The 15532-nt window shown below is 33.1% G+C and overlaps 2 protein-coding genes and 1 long non-coding RNA gene across 3 annotated transcripts; 1 reads left to right on the forward strand and 2 right to left on the reverse strand.

Moving 5' to 3' along the window:
- Positions 1-16: 16 nt before the first annotated feature.
- Positions 17-1457, forward strand: LOC106297911 (beta-glucosidase 3-like). Its single transcript, XM_013734047.1, has 7 exons — positions 17-34; positions 110-185; positions 288-359; positions 469-556; positions 667-907; positions 986-1101; positions 1175-1457. Exons 2-7 carry the CDS (start codon positions 125-127, stop codon positions 1455-1457), a joined length of 861 nt encoding a protein of 286 aa, XP_013589501.1. The 5' UTR covers positions 17-34; positions 110-124.
- A 4253-nt stretch (positions 1458-5710) lies between these two features.
- On the reverse strand, positions 5711-7297 carry LOC106299030 (putative disease resistance protein At4g11170). Its single transcript, XM_013735160.1, has 2 exons — positions 6737-7297; positions 5711-6500 (listed from the first exon to the last, which is right to left on the reverse strand). Exons 1-2 carry the CDS (start codon positions 7276-7278, stop codon positions 5765-5767), a joined length of 1278 nt encoding a protein of 425 aa, XP_013590614.1. The 5' UTR covers positions 7279-7297; the 3' UTR covers positions 5711-5764.
- A 5353-nt stretch (positions 7298-12650) lies between these two features.
- Positions 12651-14129, reverse strand: LOC106299114. The gene is made up of 3 exons (XR_001261679.1): positions 13856-14129; positions 13146-13278; positions 12651-13052 (listed from the first exon to the last, which is right to left on the reverse strand). It is a non-coding gene; the product is annotated as an uncharacterized LOC106299114 (long non-coding RNA).
- Positions 14130-15532: the final 1403 nt, after the last annotated feature.

Consider the following 15532-nt stretch of genomic DNA (forward strand, 5'->3'; position numbering starts at 1 on the left):
TTATTCATCACCAAGCAGACTCTTAAGATAAAGAGTGTGTGTTTATTATATAGGTTTTACTTTTGTTTTATCACATAATATACGATCAGATTTCCTGCTCACTCTGCAGGAAGATGTGCAGCTGATGGTTGAAACTGGCTTAGAGGCATTCAGATTCTCCATCTCTTGGTCTAGGCTTACACCCAGTTAGTGTCTTCTTTTAAAGTGCTCCCCCACATTTTATATTTTATTTTATTTTTCCACTGGAAGAGACCAATGAAGTTCATGAGCTCTTATCTCATTATCAGATGGAAGAGGTTCTGTTAACCCAAAGGGTTTACAGTTCTACAAGAATTTCATCCTTGAACTTGTATCCCATGGTAAGACCCATCTTCATTTATCCACTTAAAACCTATTTTTCTGCCCTGTGTGTTAAAGAGTGTCCTTGTAACTCCTATTATTAACTATTATGTAACCTAACTACTACAGGAATTGAACCACATGTTACACTGTACCATTACGATCATCCTCAGCAACTCGAGGATGAATATGGAGGATGGCTCAACCGCAGAATTATGTAAAGGCTAATCAAACTGGCGTTTACCTACCTTCGTTTTTTTTACATAATTCTAGAAGAAGAAAAATGACCGGAAAACTACTAACACCTACTTTTTTATATTTCCGCAGAAAAGACTTTACAGCTTATGCAGATGTTTGCTTCAGAGAGTTTGGGAACCACGTAAAATTCTGGACCACAATAAACGAGGCTAATATATTCACTGTAGGAGGTTACGACGGTGGGAATACACCGCATGGTCGTTGTTCTACCTGCTTGTCAGGCAACTCATCGACTGAACCATATATCGTAGCCCATAACTTGCTTCTTGACCACGCCTCTGCTTCAAGGCTATACAGACAAAAGTACAAGGTAATACTATACCTTGCTTTCTACATTTTATAAACCCTCTCTTGATCAATGTGTGAGTTGATGACAAACATTGCGCAGGATACACAAGGAGGTTCTGTAGGCTTTAGCATATTTGCAATAGGATTTAGACCTAGTACAAACTCCAAGGATGATGAAATGGCAATCCAAAGATTCAAAGATTTCTTCTTCGGCTGGTGAGTCAGGGCACAAAAAGGTTACAAGGAGAGGGTTTATACATACAAAATCTAATTATCATAAATCCCTCAGGATGCTGGGGCCTCTTACATATGGAGACTATCCAGAAGGAATGAAAAGAATACTAGGAACAAGACTGCCAGTTTTCACAAAGAAAGAATCAGAACAAGTTAAAGGCTCCTCTGACTTTGTAGGGGTCATTCACTATCTTGCTGCTTCTATCTCAAACGCCCAATCCCAACCTTCTCTTCCAGGGAACTCTGCTTTTTTTACAGACATAGGCGCGTCTTTGACATGTAGGAATTATAACCCCCAATCCACAATCAGAACTTCTTTCTTCTCCTCCTTGCGGTAAGGAGATGGTTCCTTGGAGCATCTCTTAAAGCCAAGCTCCCGAAGAATCCCATTAAGCTTCACATTCCAAGCTCTCAGCGCTTGTCTCAAACCGTACAAAGCTTTTCTAAGTTTGTATACTTTGCTTTCCTTCCCTTTGACTATGAACCCTTCCGGTTGAGTTACATATACATCTTCCTTTAGCTCACCATGGAGGAATGCTTTTTTAACATCAAGATGATGTATCTCCCATCCTTTCGAGGCCGCGAAAGCAATCACTAACCTAATGGTTTCAATTCGAGCAACTGGAGCAAAACCTTCGTCGTAGTCAACACCGTGTCTTTGAACATAGTCCTTCGCTACCAGACGAGCCTTGAACTTACTGATGCTCCCATCGGCATTCCTCTTTATCTTAAATACCCACTTTGAACCGATTGGTTTTACTCATACCGGAAGGTCGACAAGAAACCACATATCATTCTTTTCTATTGACACAATTTCATCCTTGCAAGCATCAGTCCAGACCTTGAGTTCTTTAGCTTCATTGTAATCCCATGGTTCTTCGTTTAGACTTAACAATAATCGCTCTCCCTCTGCTTCTGCCAGCAATATATAGTCATCAAGGTAAGCGGGCTTCGAGCTTACCCTAGCTGATCTTCTTAGTTGTGGATGTTCTTCTTCTTCATTATCGACCTCTTCTTCTTCAGCCTCCTCTTCGTCATCAACTTCAATTAGGCTCTTGTTTTCCCTTATCGCCTGATTATCATTCATATTTGTTTCATCATCTTGAAAGCTTCGTATATCAAACTCAAACGAGTTTGAACTAGTGCTCTTGCTAGTATCATCGGAACTCCAAATCCATCCTTTATCTTCATCAAATATAACATCCCGGCTCACCACTATTCTCTTGCTCACGGGATCGATCAATCGATATGCCTTAGACCCGGGATCTGTTCCTAGATGGACACATAACAAACACATCCCGGCTCACCACTATTCTCCACGTTTGGTTTCTTGTTGCGCAAGGCTTCATAAGGCGTCTCCCCTGTTAATGATCTTATGGTGATCCGGTTAATTAAGTACGTAGCATGTCTTGTAGCTTCTCCCCATAGCCAGGTTGGTACGCTCATATGCTTCAATATGTTCCTCGTCATCTCAAGTAAAGTTCGATTCCTCCGTTCAACGACCCTGTTTTGTTGAGGAGAGTACGGAGCCGTTAAATGTCTGGAAATTCCGTTTTCATCACAATAACGATTGAACTCGTGTGAAACGAATTCGCCCCCTCTATCCGTCCTGAACGTTTTTATTGTAGTTTTGGTTTCATGCTCCACAACTTTCTTGAAGTGTTTGAATTTGATAAAGGCTTCGCTCTTCTCCTTTAAGAGTATTATCCACATGTATCGAGAGAAATCATCAATGAGTACAAAGACATACTGTTCTTGTCCAGGTGTGGGAGGTGTGATAGGTCCACAAAGGTCTACGTGAACTAGTTCTAAAGGACATGTAGCTCGATAAAGGGTTGCTTTCGGAAACGGTGCCCGAGTTTGCTTCCCGAGCAAGCCAGATACACATGTTTCTTTCTTAACATCAATATGTGGGACGCCGGTGACCAGTTCTTTGTTGATCATTAACTTCATCGTATCCATGTTGACGTGTCCAAGACGGGCATGCCACTTGAACGATTCAGAGTTACCAGAGAGTTGGAGGAGTTGAACTGTATCGGCCTCGAGCGAGACTTTATACAGTTGGTTTCTAGAACGTGTAGTCTTAACCATTACTTGGCCTGATCGGTCAAGTAGAAGAAGCTCGTTATCTTTCATTCTTACCTCGCATCCAGCCTCCGTAGCCTGTCCCAAGCTCACTATATTGCACTTTAATCCATGTATGAAGTAAACATTCTTCAATATCTTCTTCTCGCCACCATCAAAGTTGAAATGAATGGAGCCTTTTCCTTTTATGTCAATACGAGAGTAATCACCGAATCGAAATTTTCCAGTAACTCCTTCATGAAGTGTCATAAAAAACATACGAATCCCACTCATATGATTACTTACTCCGTTGTCTAGGTACCATATGTTCTTTGTATCATGATCAGCCTCAAAGCGTCTTGGATCTACCTTTTGCTCGTTAAGATAAACCACTTTGTGCATCATCAATTCGTCAGCTTCTTCCATATCCTCATTCTTTTTCTCTACGGTTTCTTGTAATTTAAGCAATCTGTCAGGACAATCTTGCGCATAATGCCTAAGCTTATCACACCTAAAACAAGTTATGTGTGATGTGTCTCTGTTTTGTCCTTGCTTGTATGCTTCTTTCTGTGCGTAGAAGTTGCCGTTGCCGTTGCCGTATCGTCCTCGACCTCTTCCTCTCCAACCAGATCGTCCTCCACGTCCTCTGCCTCTATTGCCCCCATAACTCTCTTGCTGAGGTTCCACATTCGAGTTTACATACATCAGTTTCTTTTGATCATCATTTTGTTCTTCATCTCCCTCACAAACTCTTTCTTCATACGCTTTCAATCTTCCAACTATATCCTCAAAGCTTATGGTATTCAAATCAAGTACTTGTTCAAGGGAGACAACAATATGAATATATTTTCTCCTTGGCAAGCTTTTTAAGAACTTTTTCACCATCTTCGGTTCTTCAATGATTTCTCCTAGAGATGAAGATTTTGATGAGATTTCAAACAGTTTTCCAACGAATGTATCGATTGTATCCATGTCTTTCATCTTGAGTCTATCAAAATCTTCCATCAAAGTTTGCAATCTAGCTTCTCGTACTCGTTCAGCTCCAACGTGCCTTGCTTTGATCGCGTCCCAAACTGCCTTTGCTGTCTCAAGGTCACCAACTTGTAGCGTCAAGGACTCAGGAATTGATTGAAATAACAGAGCAATTGCCATGTTATTTTTTTCTTCGTGTTTGCTTCCCAGGTCAATAGCTTCCCAGACTTTGTTAACCTTGAGTGCAATCTTCATCCTCATAGCCCAAACAGTGTAGTTCATTGAGGTTAGCATAGGAAATTTTATGGAGGAAGGCCCGGATTTCTTAGAGGTCGTCTCAGTTTCTTCTTTGATGTCGCCCATAGTTGTTGTCTTTCCCGTTCACACAGCTCGATCTCGTAGTTGTACGTTTCTTTGTGGAAGGCTCTGATACCAAATTAAGAACCAGAATATATGAACCAAAGATCGTATTTCAATAAGAATGATCTCTTATTAATGCTTAAGAAACTTCTCAAAATTTAAGCTCATCAATCACACAAATCACATATTATGTCACACTTTGACATCTCCATATATATAAGCTATAAAGTCCTAAACACACTAGACAAAAGATAATTAGATAACTCCTAATCATCAAGGACTTTTCTATTTCCTAAATCTATACTCGGTTAGGAAATAGATAGCTTAATCTTTAAGTTATTCCAAGCTTATCTCAACACTTACGAGAACCACAAAGTTACACCTGAACACCTTGATATAAATGACAACTGTTTGAGTGCATATAGATACACTTACGAGAGCAAATAACACGATTATTTCCTAATTATGTTTAATTCCTTTTCCTTTCCAAGTATATACTGAGAAAATAATGTAAAATGCGCATATAAATGGGTATTGGGGGCGTATAACTTGCCACACATATTCAGGTTGAGATAAATATTTTTTTTGAGCAACCTTCATATTCGTTAATTTAGGAAAATGTTCACTACAGAGACAAACTAAGCAATAACGAGTAGATGTGGAAATATAACTAGATATTATGTTTGTTCGTCTTGTTTTGGAAGAAATGTGATCCAATTTGGACAGAATTAACATTTTCTATGACCATTTAGTTGATTTAGTTTACTCAGATTCTTTTTGGTCTAGTCTAGTTTTCATTCAGACTTGTTCAGTTATATAACTTTTATCTAGATAAATATTTTATCTTCAACATTCTAAAACAAAGAAATAACTCATTGGTTTATTTGGATTTTGACTTTTCGAATTAATCCAGTTCATTCATGTTTATTCAGTTATATTGGTGTTCATTCAGCTTTCTTCAAATATTTCACCGGGTAATCTGTGATTTAGTCTTCCTAATTTTTGTGACAAAAAAAAAAGTCTTCCTAATTTATAATAACAAAAATACTGAAAAGGAAGAAAAAGCATAAATTAATGCATAATTCCACACTTTGTATTTTTATTCCTTATTAGAAAGAACAGTATTACATAGAAACTAGCAAAACAATATCCAAAGGAGGGCGTAACATCGGTGAGATTAATGCATAAATCTACACTTTCACTTTGTATCTATAAAGGCTTTGACTTTTCCTTTTCAAATCAAATGAATTTAAAGACTATATATTGTTTCGTTTAATCTTTCCATGAGCTGATCTCCATCACTTAACAAAGCCTTTACATATTTCAGGGCTGAACCAGGAAGATTCTTGGGTCGGTAAGTAGACAGTTCAACATCCACATGATCGTCTTTCTGTTTGAAGGCTTCAGACCTCCAGAGCTTACCAACTTCACAGCATCTCAAGAGCTCAACTTCGTAGACACTCTTAACACCCCATGAACTAAGCAATTGCTTATCTTGTGTGATTATGATGATTCTACTCCCTGGACCAAACCAACCAAATTCATCAGCAAGGGCTTCTAACTTTTCGATACTGTCCACGTGGTTAGCCACTAGCAGAATCTTCTTGTTCCCGAGCCTTGCTTTGATCGCGTCCAAACACATGTGAGAGCTCCTTGTGCTTAAGCCTTCTCCTTTCATATTGGAAAGAAGCTCTTCTTGTAGATATAGTGAGATCCTCCTCACGTCTTCGAGAAAACAATGAGCGTCAAAGTTGGTTGATATGTTTTGGTAAACGTGTCTCGCCAGTGCTGATCTTCCCTTGTTTCCTCTTCCCCAAATCCCACTTACTTGAACACCTTCATTTGAATTCAGATCCAGTAATGGATACAGTTCCTTCATGTGTTCCTCGATACCAATTAGGTTATTACCATTGCTTAGTGTTACCGTGGACAACATCTCTGATACTCTCTCAGTAATTCTATCGACCAGCGTCGCGTCATTTTCCCTGAAAAAATGATTACAGTCTTAAGATTAATTTGAATCCAACATATAGTATATAAATACATTTATTTATTTAAATATATTTTGTTAAACGGGTTAATAGAAACCCTTTATTTTAAGTAAAACTCCATGTAATAAAGTTTTAATAGTAGTTGTTTAAAACCCATTAAACTAAATAAATATTTATTTATATTAAAAATCCATTTAAATCTGCTAAGAAAATCCTTATGGAAAATTTACCAACTCTTTGAACAGTCGCCGGAGAGAGTAGCCAATCTGGTCAACGCATCCCTCCACGAATTGACTCTCTCAATGCTATGTCTCCTCTCGTGTTTCTTGAACTGCTCCGCCAGTTTTCCCGTCTGTCTCTTCAGGTCAAAAGGTTCAACCTCGTAGAAAATAGGCACCACAGTGAGTAAATTTTCTTTCTCCTGTTTCAAAATCATTACGAGCTCCTCGAGACACCAGTAGGAAGCTGGATAAGTCGGAGAGACCACCACCACGGCGATTCTCGTCCCTTTGATGGCTTGTAGAATCTCTGGTGCAATCTGACGGCCACACACCAGTGACTTGTCGTCTTTGAAAGTTCGAATGCCTTTGGCCTTTAACTCCTTGTACAGAAAACTGACGAAGTTTTTGCGAGTATCTGCGCCTCTGAAGCTCAAAAAGACTTCGTATTTTTCAGGACTAGTTGACGAACACAATGATGACCTGGATTCGAATGGTCCTTTGGACTTGGTTTTTGTTTTAAAGCACGATACTTTTTCCAACATCGTGCTCATATTTTTCTTTCTCTTGCTGTTTTGGTACTTGTTTTGCTTAAGAGCATTTGGCAAAGTGACATATATATATGTATAGCGTTGGAAGAAAGAAACACTATACGGTAACGAAAGTAACCAAACTTCCGAGAAACGTTATGTGATTTGGCTTTATTTTGGCAATGGAAACGGTCGTATATGTTTCCAATTTTAGGGTCAACACAACGGAATATTTGATTTTAGTGGCTACTTAGCCAACGCGAAGTTAAGTTAGACGGATTCAAATTAGAAGCACAACAGTACTAACGCTTTCGCTTAACTAGTAGCCTACGATGTTTAGTGGTAAAACTAAGTTAGCTTTATGTCGTGTATTTTTTAAAAAGAAGGAAAAAATTAAAACAATTATATGAGCATTTGTCTAAGTGTACAAGTATAGTAAAAATTTATAAATTAATAGTTTTGAACTTATAATATTCTAATAATATTAAGTTATTAATTGATAACAACTCATTTTAAATATATATATATATATATATATATGTATGTATGTATATATATTGAAGTATATTTTAACAGTATATATGCTGATTAAATTTTAAAAATATATACAAAATTATGTTGTTAGTATCCGATTATTGAGATATATAAAATATGGATTGTAAATGAATATGGATTTTGATGAAATATGATAAAATAATATTAAAATATTTTAAAGTGTTTAGAAAAACTAAAAATAGAACTGTAAATAAAAATACACAACACAATGTTATGTTTATATTATATAAAATTTGTATACATTAATTATTAATGTATGTTTATAATGAGAACATATATTTACATAAGATTTTCAAAATTTATTATCTTATCAAACTGTGTCAAATTTTGTTTATCCAATTCATGACTGGTAGAGTTTATCAATTCATCGTGTAACTGATTTTTCAAATATTAATTTATAAAACTCCTAATGGTTTTACACCTTGAGGTCTAAGTTTAATTGAAAGTTTATTAATACTAATGTACCCAGAGATTCGAATTTCGAATCCGCAATAAAGCGGTTTATCAAACAACTGTACGAATTAATATAAAAATACTTACATAAATTCTTCAGTTTAATGTAAATAAAGCTGTCACATGTAGATCTTCGTAACCCGGTTCATGGTCGTGTAGTTAAACTTGAAACTTCATATAAAACATGTGAGATTATTAGTTTTAAAATTTTCTATGTAATATTTTCATCATTTGTAAGCAGAATAAACCAATGTTAAAAATTATTGAACTTAATTTTATGTACTTCATTGTAAATGTAGAACTATTTTAAAACTATACCTTGGAGGGATTCTAATGAATTCAATGGTTCAAAAAGAAATAATGTGGATTACAAAAACTTAGGAGGAGATAATGAAGTCAAACCTTTTTAAGTCAATCATAGAAATGGGATAATGAGGTCAATCCTATTTCTATGGCCTGAAATCATTTCGAAGGAAGGGCCCTTCACGTACCGCCCGTCCTACTTGACCCCCTGACATTGACGCTTAATAAGTAAAAACCGAGTTATTCTACAGAATTGTTCTACATTTATAGTGACATGTACTAAAATAGCAACGTAATAGCCATTCTGAAACATTAATAATTTAGTTTTTGTCTAATACTGCAACGTCACAAACACTGGAGATCTGAGTAATTTAAACCACCTTAGAACATGTTTATTGTAGGTCTCTTAGGTTGAATCTTTTAGCGTAATATAAGATACGGTCTTTTAGTTTTTAACTAAAAAAACTAAGAGACGTCTTTTATATCTCTTATTTAATAGACGTCTCTTAACTTTTTTAGTTAAAAACTAAGAGACCGTATCTTATATTACGTTAAGAGATCCAACCTAAAAAACTTGCAATAAACATGTTTTAATAACTAAGGTAATCTGTTTGCTAAATATAATTGTCGTTGAAAATTTCTAGCATTTTTAATGCGATATCGCCGTGCAGTCACTGAGTTCGTAACGCAGTAACATATGCTATTTTTTTTGGTAAAAGTAATGTATGCTACTTTTAGTTGCCTAGTCATACATACATTTGCGGACGACTGTACTGTACTGTCACAGTGTTTTGTTTTACTCGATAAACCAGTCAAATAAGACTTTTCTTATTCTTATACGTCATGGTTTCTTGTGTTTCCTAATCAAGAATAAAAGTCAAAGCTGTGGCAAATTAGATAAAAGAGTCATAGGCTGGCTAAACATTGTCCAACTGTATTTTTCTTATTTTAATATTGTATTTAGAAAGTTTCTCTAAACATTCCCTAAATATTATTTGAAAAGTGATTATGCCACATGTCCAATCTACAATCACTTTCACAAAAACTATATGACATAATCACTAAAATTAATGATATGGTTATAGCTAAATATGACATGGACAGACATTTAATGTTGATTTTTATTTTTGATAAATTTTTTAAAAATATGATAATAACTCATACATTACATTTAATGTTGATATTTATTTTTGTAAACTTTTTAGAATATGATAATAACACATACATCGCCATTAAAATAAATATATTCAAATATGACATCACAAATTTCAAAAATACTATTTCATTTTACTTTTTATAATTATATAATTTTTATTACTAAAATTTTTAAAAATTTCTACAATTTTTTTTAAAATATATATTTTAACTGTAAAATCTTTATCTTCTTATATAGTCATAGATTTTATGTATTGTTTAGCTTTAACTTTTGATAATTATACAAGTTTATATCGATTTTTTAATAATTTATACAAATTGATTTAATATATTTAACCGAAATAAATAGATAGAAAAATTTATCTAAAATTAAAATTTTAGATATATATGTATATATTTCTTATTATAATTTTAAATAAACAAAATTATTTTTATCTGAATATATTTTTAATTAAATCAGATTTATATTAAAATATTGGTAAGAAAATAATAAAATCTATAATATTAATAAAATTTATTTTAAAATATAATTTTAAATTTCTTTAAAAAATTATTGCATATGGTGCAAGAAAACACATAATTTATACAAAATTACAAAGTTCCTTCAACCAAAAAATGAAGAATTGTCAAAGTATCAACTTGCAGTCCTTCGTAGAAATATTAAATACTAGGGTCGGTCCGCGCTACGCGCAGGATGTTATGTATATTTTGTGAACAATTTTTGTATGTTCATTTGGCTGGCAGATGAGTCTTGTCTACACCAGTCTATTGTGTTATTCGTACATTTACATTTTAGTAATTTATAGAATATTGACTTGGTCGACTAATTTGGTTTTGAAACATCAAGTATAAAAATAAATCCATATATTATTTTTGTTAATACTTGTGGCAAATTTGTTCGATACAACATGTAGATTGCAAGAAAAATTAATGTGTGTTGTTGTTGTATTTTAAAGTCGAGCCAGTGTGATACAATCGATGAGTCTTGTCCATTAGATATCATATATTTATCATGCTATTAAAAAGATTTTTATGTATATCCATATTTTTAAAATACTTAATGTAGATATCTATGAGCATATATATCAATGCACTGATACTTCTAATTTTTAAGATATTCCTTTAAAATGTGTTACATACATCTATACTTTCTGTTACGTAAATGTTAGTCCGGTTGCGAAACAACAATATACATTATGAATATAATGCAAAAACTGTATATTGAGGACACCAACAACTTTGGTAACATCACAGTGATGCATGTAAATTATGTCTCTAGACCATCTCTATTTCTACCTGAAGATATATCCATGAGTCCCCGAATACTCTTGCCGATTTTTAGGCCAAACCAAATTTTCTGCCTAACCAAACATCATATTTGCCATACATGTCACACTATTTTATATTGCATCAAACAGGCTCAAGAAGACATGAATAATTAAGAAACAAACCGCTCACTCCTAAATCCCACCGTTGATTGTGAAGCCTGACATGCCATGAGTATGTATACAAAAGTTCAACTCGATCAGGATATATTTACTTAGTCAAACAATTTCCTAAAAATACGGTTACATAGCAGTTTTCTCTTTTTTTTCAGATTCAGATGATTTTGGCCCAATTCTGAAGGTGAAATACGAATTGTTTATAACTTATATTCATAATTCGATTGATCCAATGAACTCTATGCATGAGATCTTTCCATATATAACTTTATTGTGATCTAGTTTCATTATATCTGGCCATGAACCACCTCCAAAGTAGTCTACATACATACTGATTTAAAAGGTAAAATGCAGGTTTTGGATCAGAGAAACATAAAACTTTTCATCAACCTTTTATAGATTTCTAGATGGATTTTACCATTGATTTGAACACGTTATCTTTCTGGGGATTCCTTGCAGCTTAATCTTTCCATAGGCATATTACTCGAGATCTTGATACTTTCGATTGGTTCAGAAATCGCTTCCCAAAACTCCTTCTTGACCAGCTTCTATCTTTGGGGCTTGTCTAGCCATTTCTTCGCCAAGAAGTGCATGTATTCGATTTAACAATTATTTTTATTTGGAAAAGTTTGGTTATATATGTGGTGTGAATTTTATTTTCTTGATATCTTTTATTTAATAGCTATTTATATTATTCTAAACTATCAGATGTTAGAATATTCAACTTCGGTTTTGTTACAACTAATTAGATTTCAGACGTTAAATTTAATGGAGATGCATCATTATTTTATTTTGGCAGTATAGAAATTTTAGTTTATTTAATTATTTGTTTATATCATTTATTTCATTTATACTCTTATTTTATCATTTTCTTGTGTTTTTCATTTAAATTATGCAATTATACACATTCTATTGCATATCAGTATTTAATTATATTTTTTTGGGTAAGTCATGACATAATTACATCTATTTGCATACAATATTTCTAATATCTTATTATATCATGAAAACAAATTTCATCTTATGTTTCGTTTTTATTAGTTTTATTTTGTTTTATTTTGTTTCCCAGTTAGTTTTATGTTTTAATTATGTATTAATTTTTGTTGTGTTTCTTTAATATTTTTAGTCTCTAATAATTTGAATTCAATCATCAAAACATGAAAACAACAGTTAGATTCATTCTTTTTCACTTTTTACTTTGATTTGATGAATAGATCCTCCTCATTTGTGTTTTATAGAAAAATAATATTTTTGAAATTAAGTATTTTGTTGATGTATTTCTGGTTATATTTCTAATTTACACTAATGTTTTAAAAAAGAAAAACGTATATTATCATTTTATATTTTATACTTTTAAGAAATTTATGTTTTGATTATTTATTAACTTTTACTGTGCTTATAAGCAAATTTTTGCATATAGTTTTAAAAATAATCGAACATAAAATAAGCCATATAACTCAAACATATGCTTAGAGTTTATTACTCAGAACCATCCAGAAATGGACTAACAGCACGGAATGTGGTTTCAGTTTAGAACATCAAGATTACCAACTCTAGGCATGAAGCTCAACCTAACTATTAGAAAGAATCATATCAGCTATTATACAAAGCATCCGTGCTCTACATAAATCAGAAACTACCTTCACTTGATACATCTATCCAAGGATAGCACACAGCTACAAACTTCTTAATTCTCGTAGCTAACTGTACTCAAACATAAAGCTCATGATTCCCATTATCCCTTCTTGAAACAACTATTTCCTCTCCTGTAAAGAAATTAGCTTCATCAAACCCTTGATCCTCTGATCCCCATAAACTCTCCCAGAGCCTCGCTTCCTTTTCCTTGTTATATATACCATGCAACTTTAATTTAAAATACGGTAACACAACCTACAAAAAAGGCACCTATCAGAAAGTTGTACCAAGCTTAAAGGCACAAGCTTTATGCTTTTAACAGATAAACAAACTACAAAGTGAAAGTACCAGAAACATAACAGAGAGGACTCTCCGGCGTTTCTTTAAACCAGAACGTTGACTTCTGTACTGGAACCTTTGCTTAGTCTCAACCTAACTGGCTTTCTTCTCAAACCATACAATGATTCAACAAACAAAGCATCTGCAAACAATTCATTAAAAAAACTAAACATTAACACACAGTGACACTACTCCAATCCAAACACATTGATCCCAAAATCTAACTTGTGGTTCTTAAGCTATGTCCTTCAAGGATAAGCATCAGAGCAGCAAAGAACTCGTCTTCGTAGTCTAAGATTTTATGGAGAAATGATCTTCAATGCAAAAAATGCAAAAAATCATATCAGCAACTATCGTTAGTTTTCAATCCCAAAAGAAATAAGAAAAAAAAATGAATTTAGTTAGTGGGAAACATCAGTACATACAAACTTTATTCGATGGTGTCCAGGAACAAACACATTGTAACAAAAATCGACTTCACATGTCAAATAAAACAATATTCTTCAAAAACACATGAAAACCTACAAACCTTTGTTATGGCCGAAGATCACTCATCGCCTGAAAACTTTTTTCAAATTAGGGGTTCTCTTTACAATTGGGAATATTTGTTTGCACATACAATTAGACAGAAAAATAGAAATTGAGTATACGTTGATGAAATTATGAGAAATCAAAAAGGGAAGAAGAAAATTAAGGTATTCTGGAGGACGAAGGCATACCTATTTGTACTAACAAATAGACCGCCCTGGAGAAAAGAGACTCGCATTAAAGACCCATTGTGGTTGATGGATTAAAGAGGCGTTTAACGCGGTGGATCTGTAACTGTGGGTGTTTCAGTTGATTAAGAGAAGAACAAACGATGTCGTGAAAACCCTAGGAGGAGATTCTTCACGATGGCAATCTCTGGTAATGGCGGAGAAGGAGAAGCGCAGGTTACGATGATCATGTCGACTCTCTTATGGAATGGGTCCCTTCAGCATAACATTAGGCCCAAAAACTAAACAAAGCCTACATCTTCTGCAAAATTACGTAAGTGAAACGGTGCAGATTGATTTATGTGACAGGTGTCGCGTTCACAAGAGCTGATTTTCTGATCTGGAATCTTAGGTGACTTAGCCAGGAGAGAAGAAACCTTCTTTTATATATACTAGAAATTTTAGCCCGGGATTTATACCAATGACATTGTACGTAATATCTATATTACAATATATTACATTTAGATTATAAAAAATATAATTAGTAAATTGAATAGAAATGAATAAAACTTTCATTTTTTACTATCTAAATATGTATGAGATGGTGAACAAATGGGAAATGAACGAAGAATTTGTTAATCCGTAGTTATGATCTGAAATAATTTTTGTTAAATATGTTTAGATTATTATGAGAAAATATTATTAATCTCAACATCACATATTTCTTTTCTATATGTATTATTTATATCATGTTAAATTTTGTATTTATATGTTATTTAATCTTGTATAATATATTATTTTACGATTATAAATCCATTTTTACAATTATAATAAGTAAAGCTGATTTAAATATTAATTTCTTTAAATAATTTTTTTTTATAAAGTTGTATGTGTTAAATACACTGAAATTTTAGGAAAATATTATTATTTACTATTTTATTTGTTTAGTTATAAGCAGAAAAATATCTTAGAATATAGCTATAGTTAAATTATTATTGTCGATTAAAATTCAGTGTAAAAAGATTGTAAAAATATGTAGATATATTAATTTTATTTAATTCGTTGATCTTTAGTTACTGGATTTGTGAAATTATGAAACCAAAAATTGATTTTGATTACTAATACCCTAAAAAGGAGTAATTTAATTTGCTGTTCATTTTTTTTCTCAGAAAAGTCTATACAATCCATTACACTATAATAACCAAACCAGACAGATACTTTATATGGAAGTAACATGTCTAACCAAAATAACAAATATTATAACTAAGTAAAATATTAATCAATTACTGTAGTGTGCTTATTTTAGAAAATGTACATGCAAAGAGAAAATTACCTAGTATAGTAAATGAAGCTAATATTATTTATAAGTTAAGATATGCATGTCACAATGTGTTAAACAAAAAAATGACTTATTTTGATATTTATAATAAATATAAAGTTTCAGTTGTTTTTGTAATCACATTCACTATGTGTTCCTGGACTTCAAAGCAAGGAAACGATACTTTTTTTATAACACATTTGGCATTATTGTATCTCTGAGTTGCAACAAACCACCTTAACTAATTCCCACTTAACATGTATAGCCAAACGAAAATAACCTTATATGTTACTCTACTAAACTTTCATGGTTATCTGTGGTGGCTTGTTATTTTTGTTTTCTTGTAGTAGTCTTCTCTTTCTTTGTTTAAACAAAATTTTCTC

Source organism: Brassica oleracea, chromosome C6, assembly GCF_000695525.1.
Source record: "Brassica oleracea var. oleracea cultivar TO1000 chromosome C6, BOL, whole genome shotgun sequence".
In the NCBI taxonomy this organism is placed as follows: domain Eukaryota; kingdom Viridiplantae; phylum Streptophyta; class Magnoliopsida; order Brassicales; family Brassicaceae; genus Brassica; species Brassica oleracea.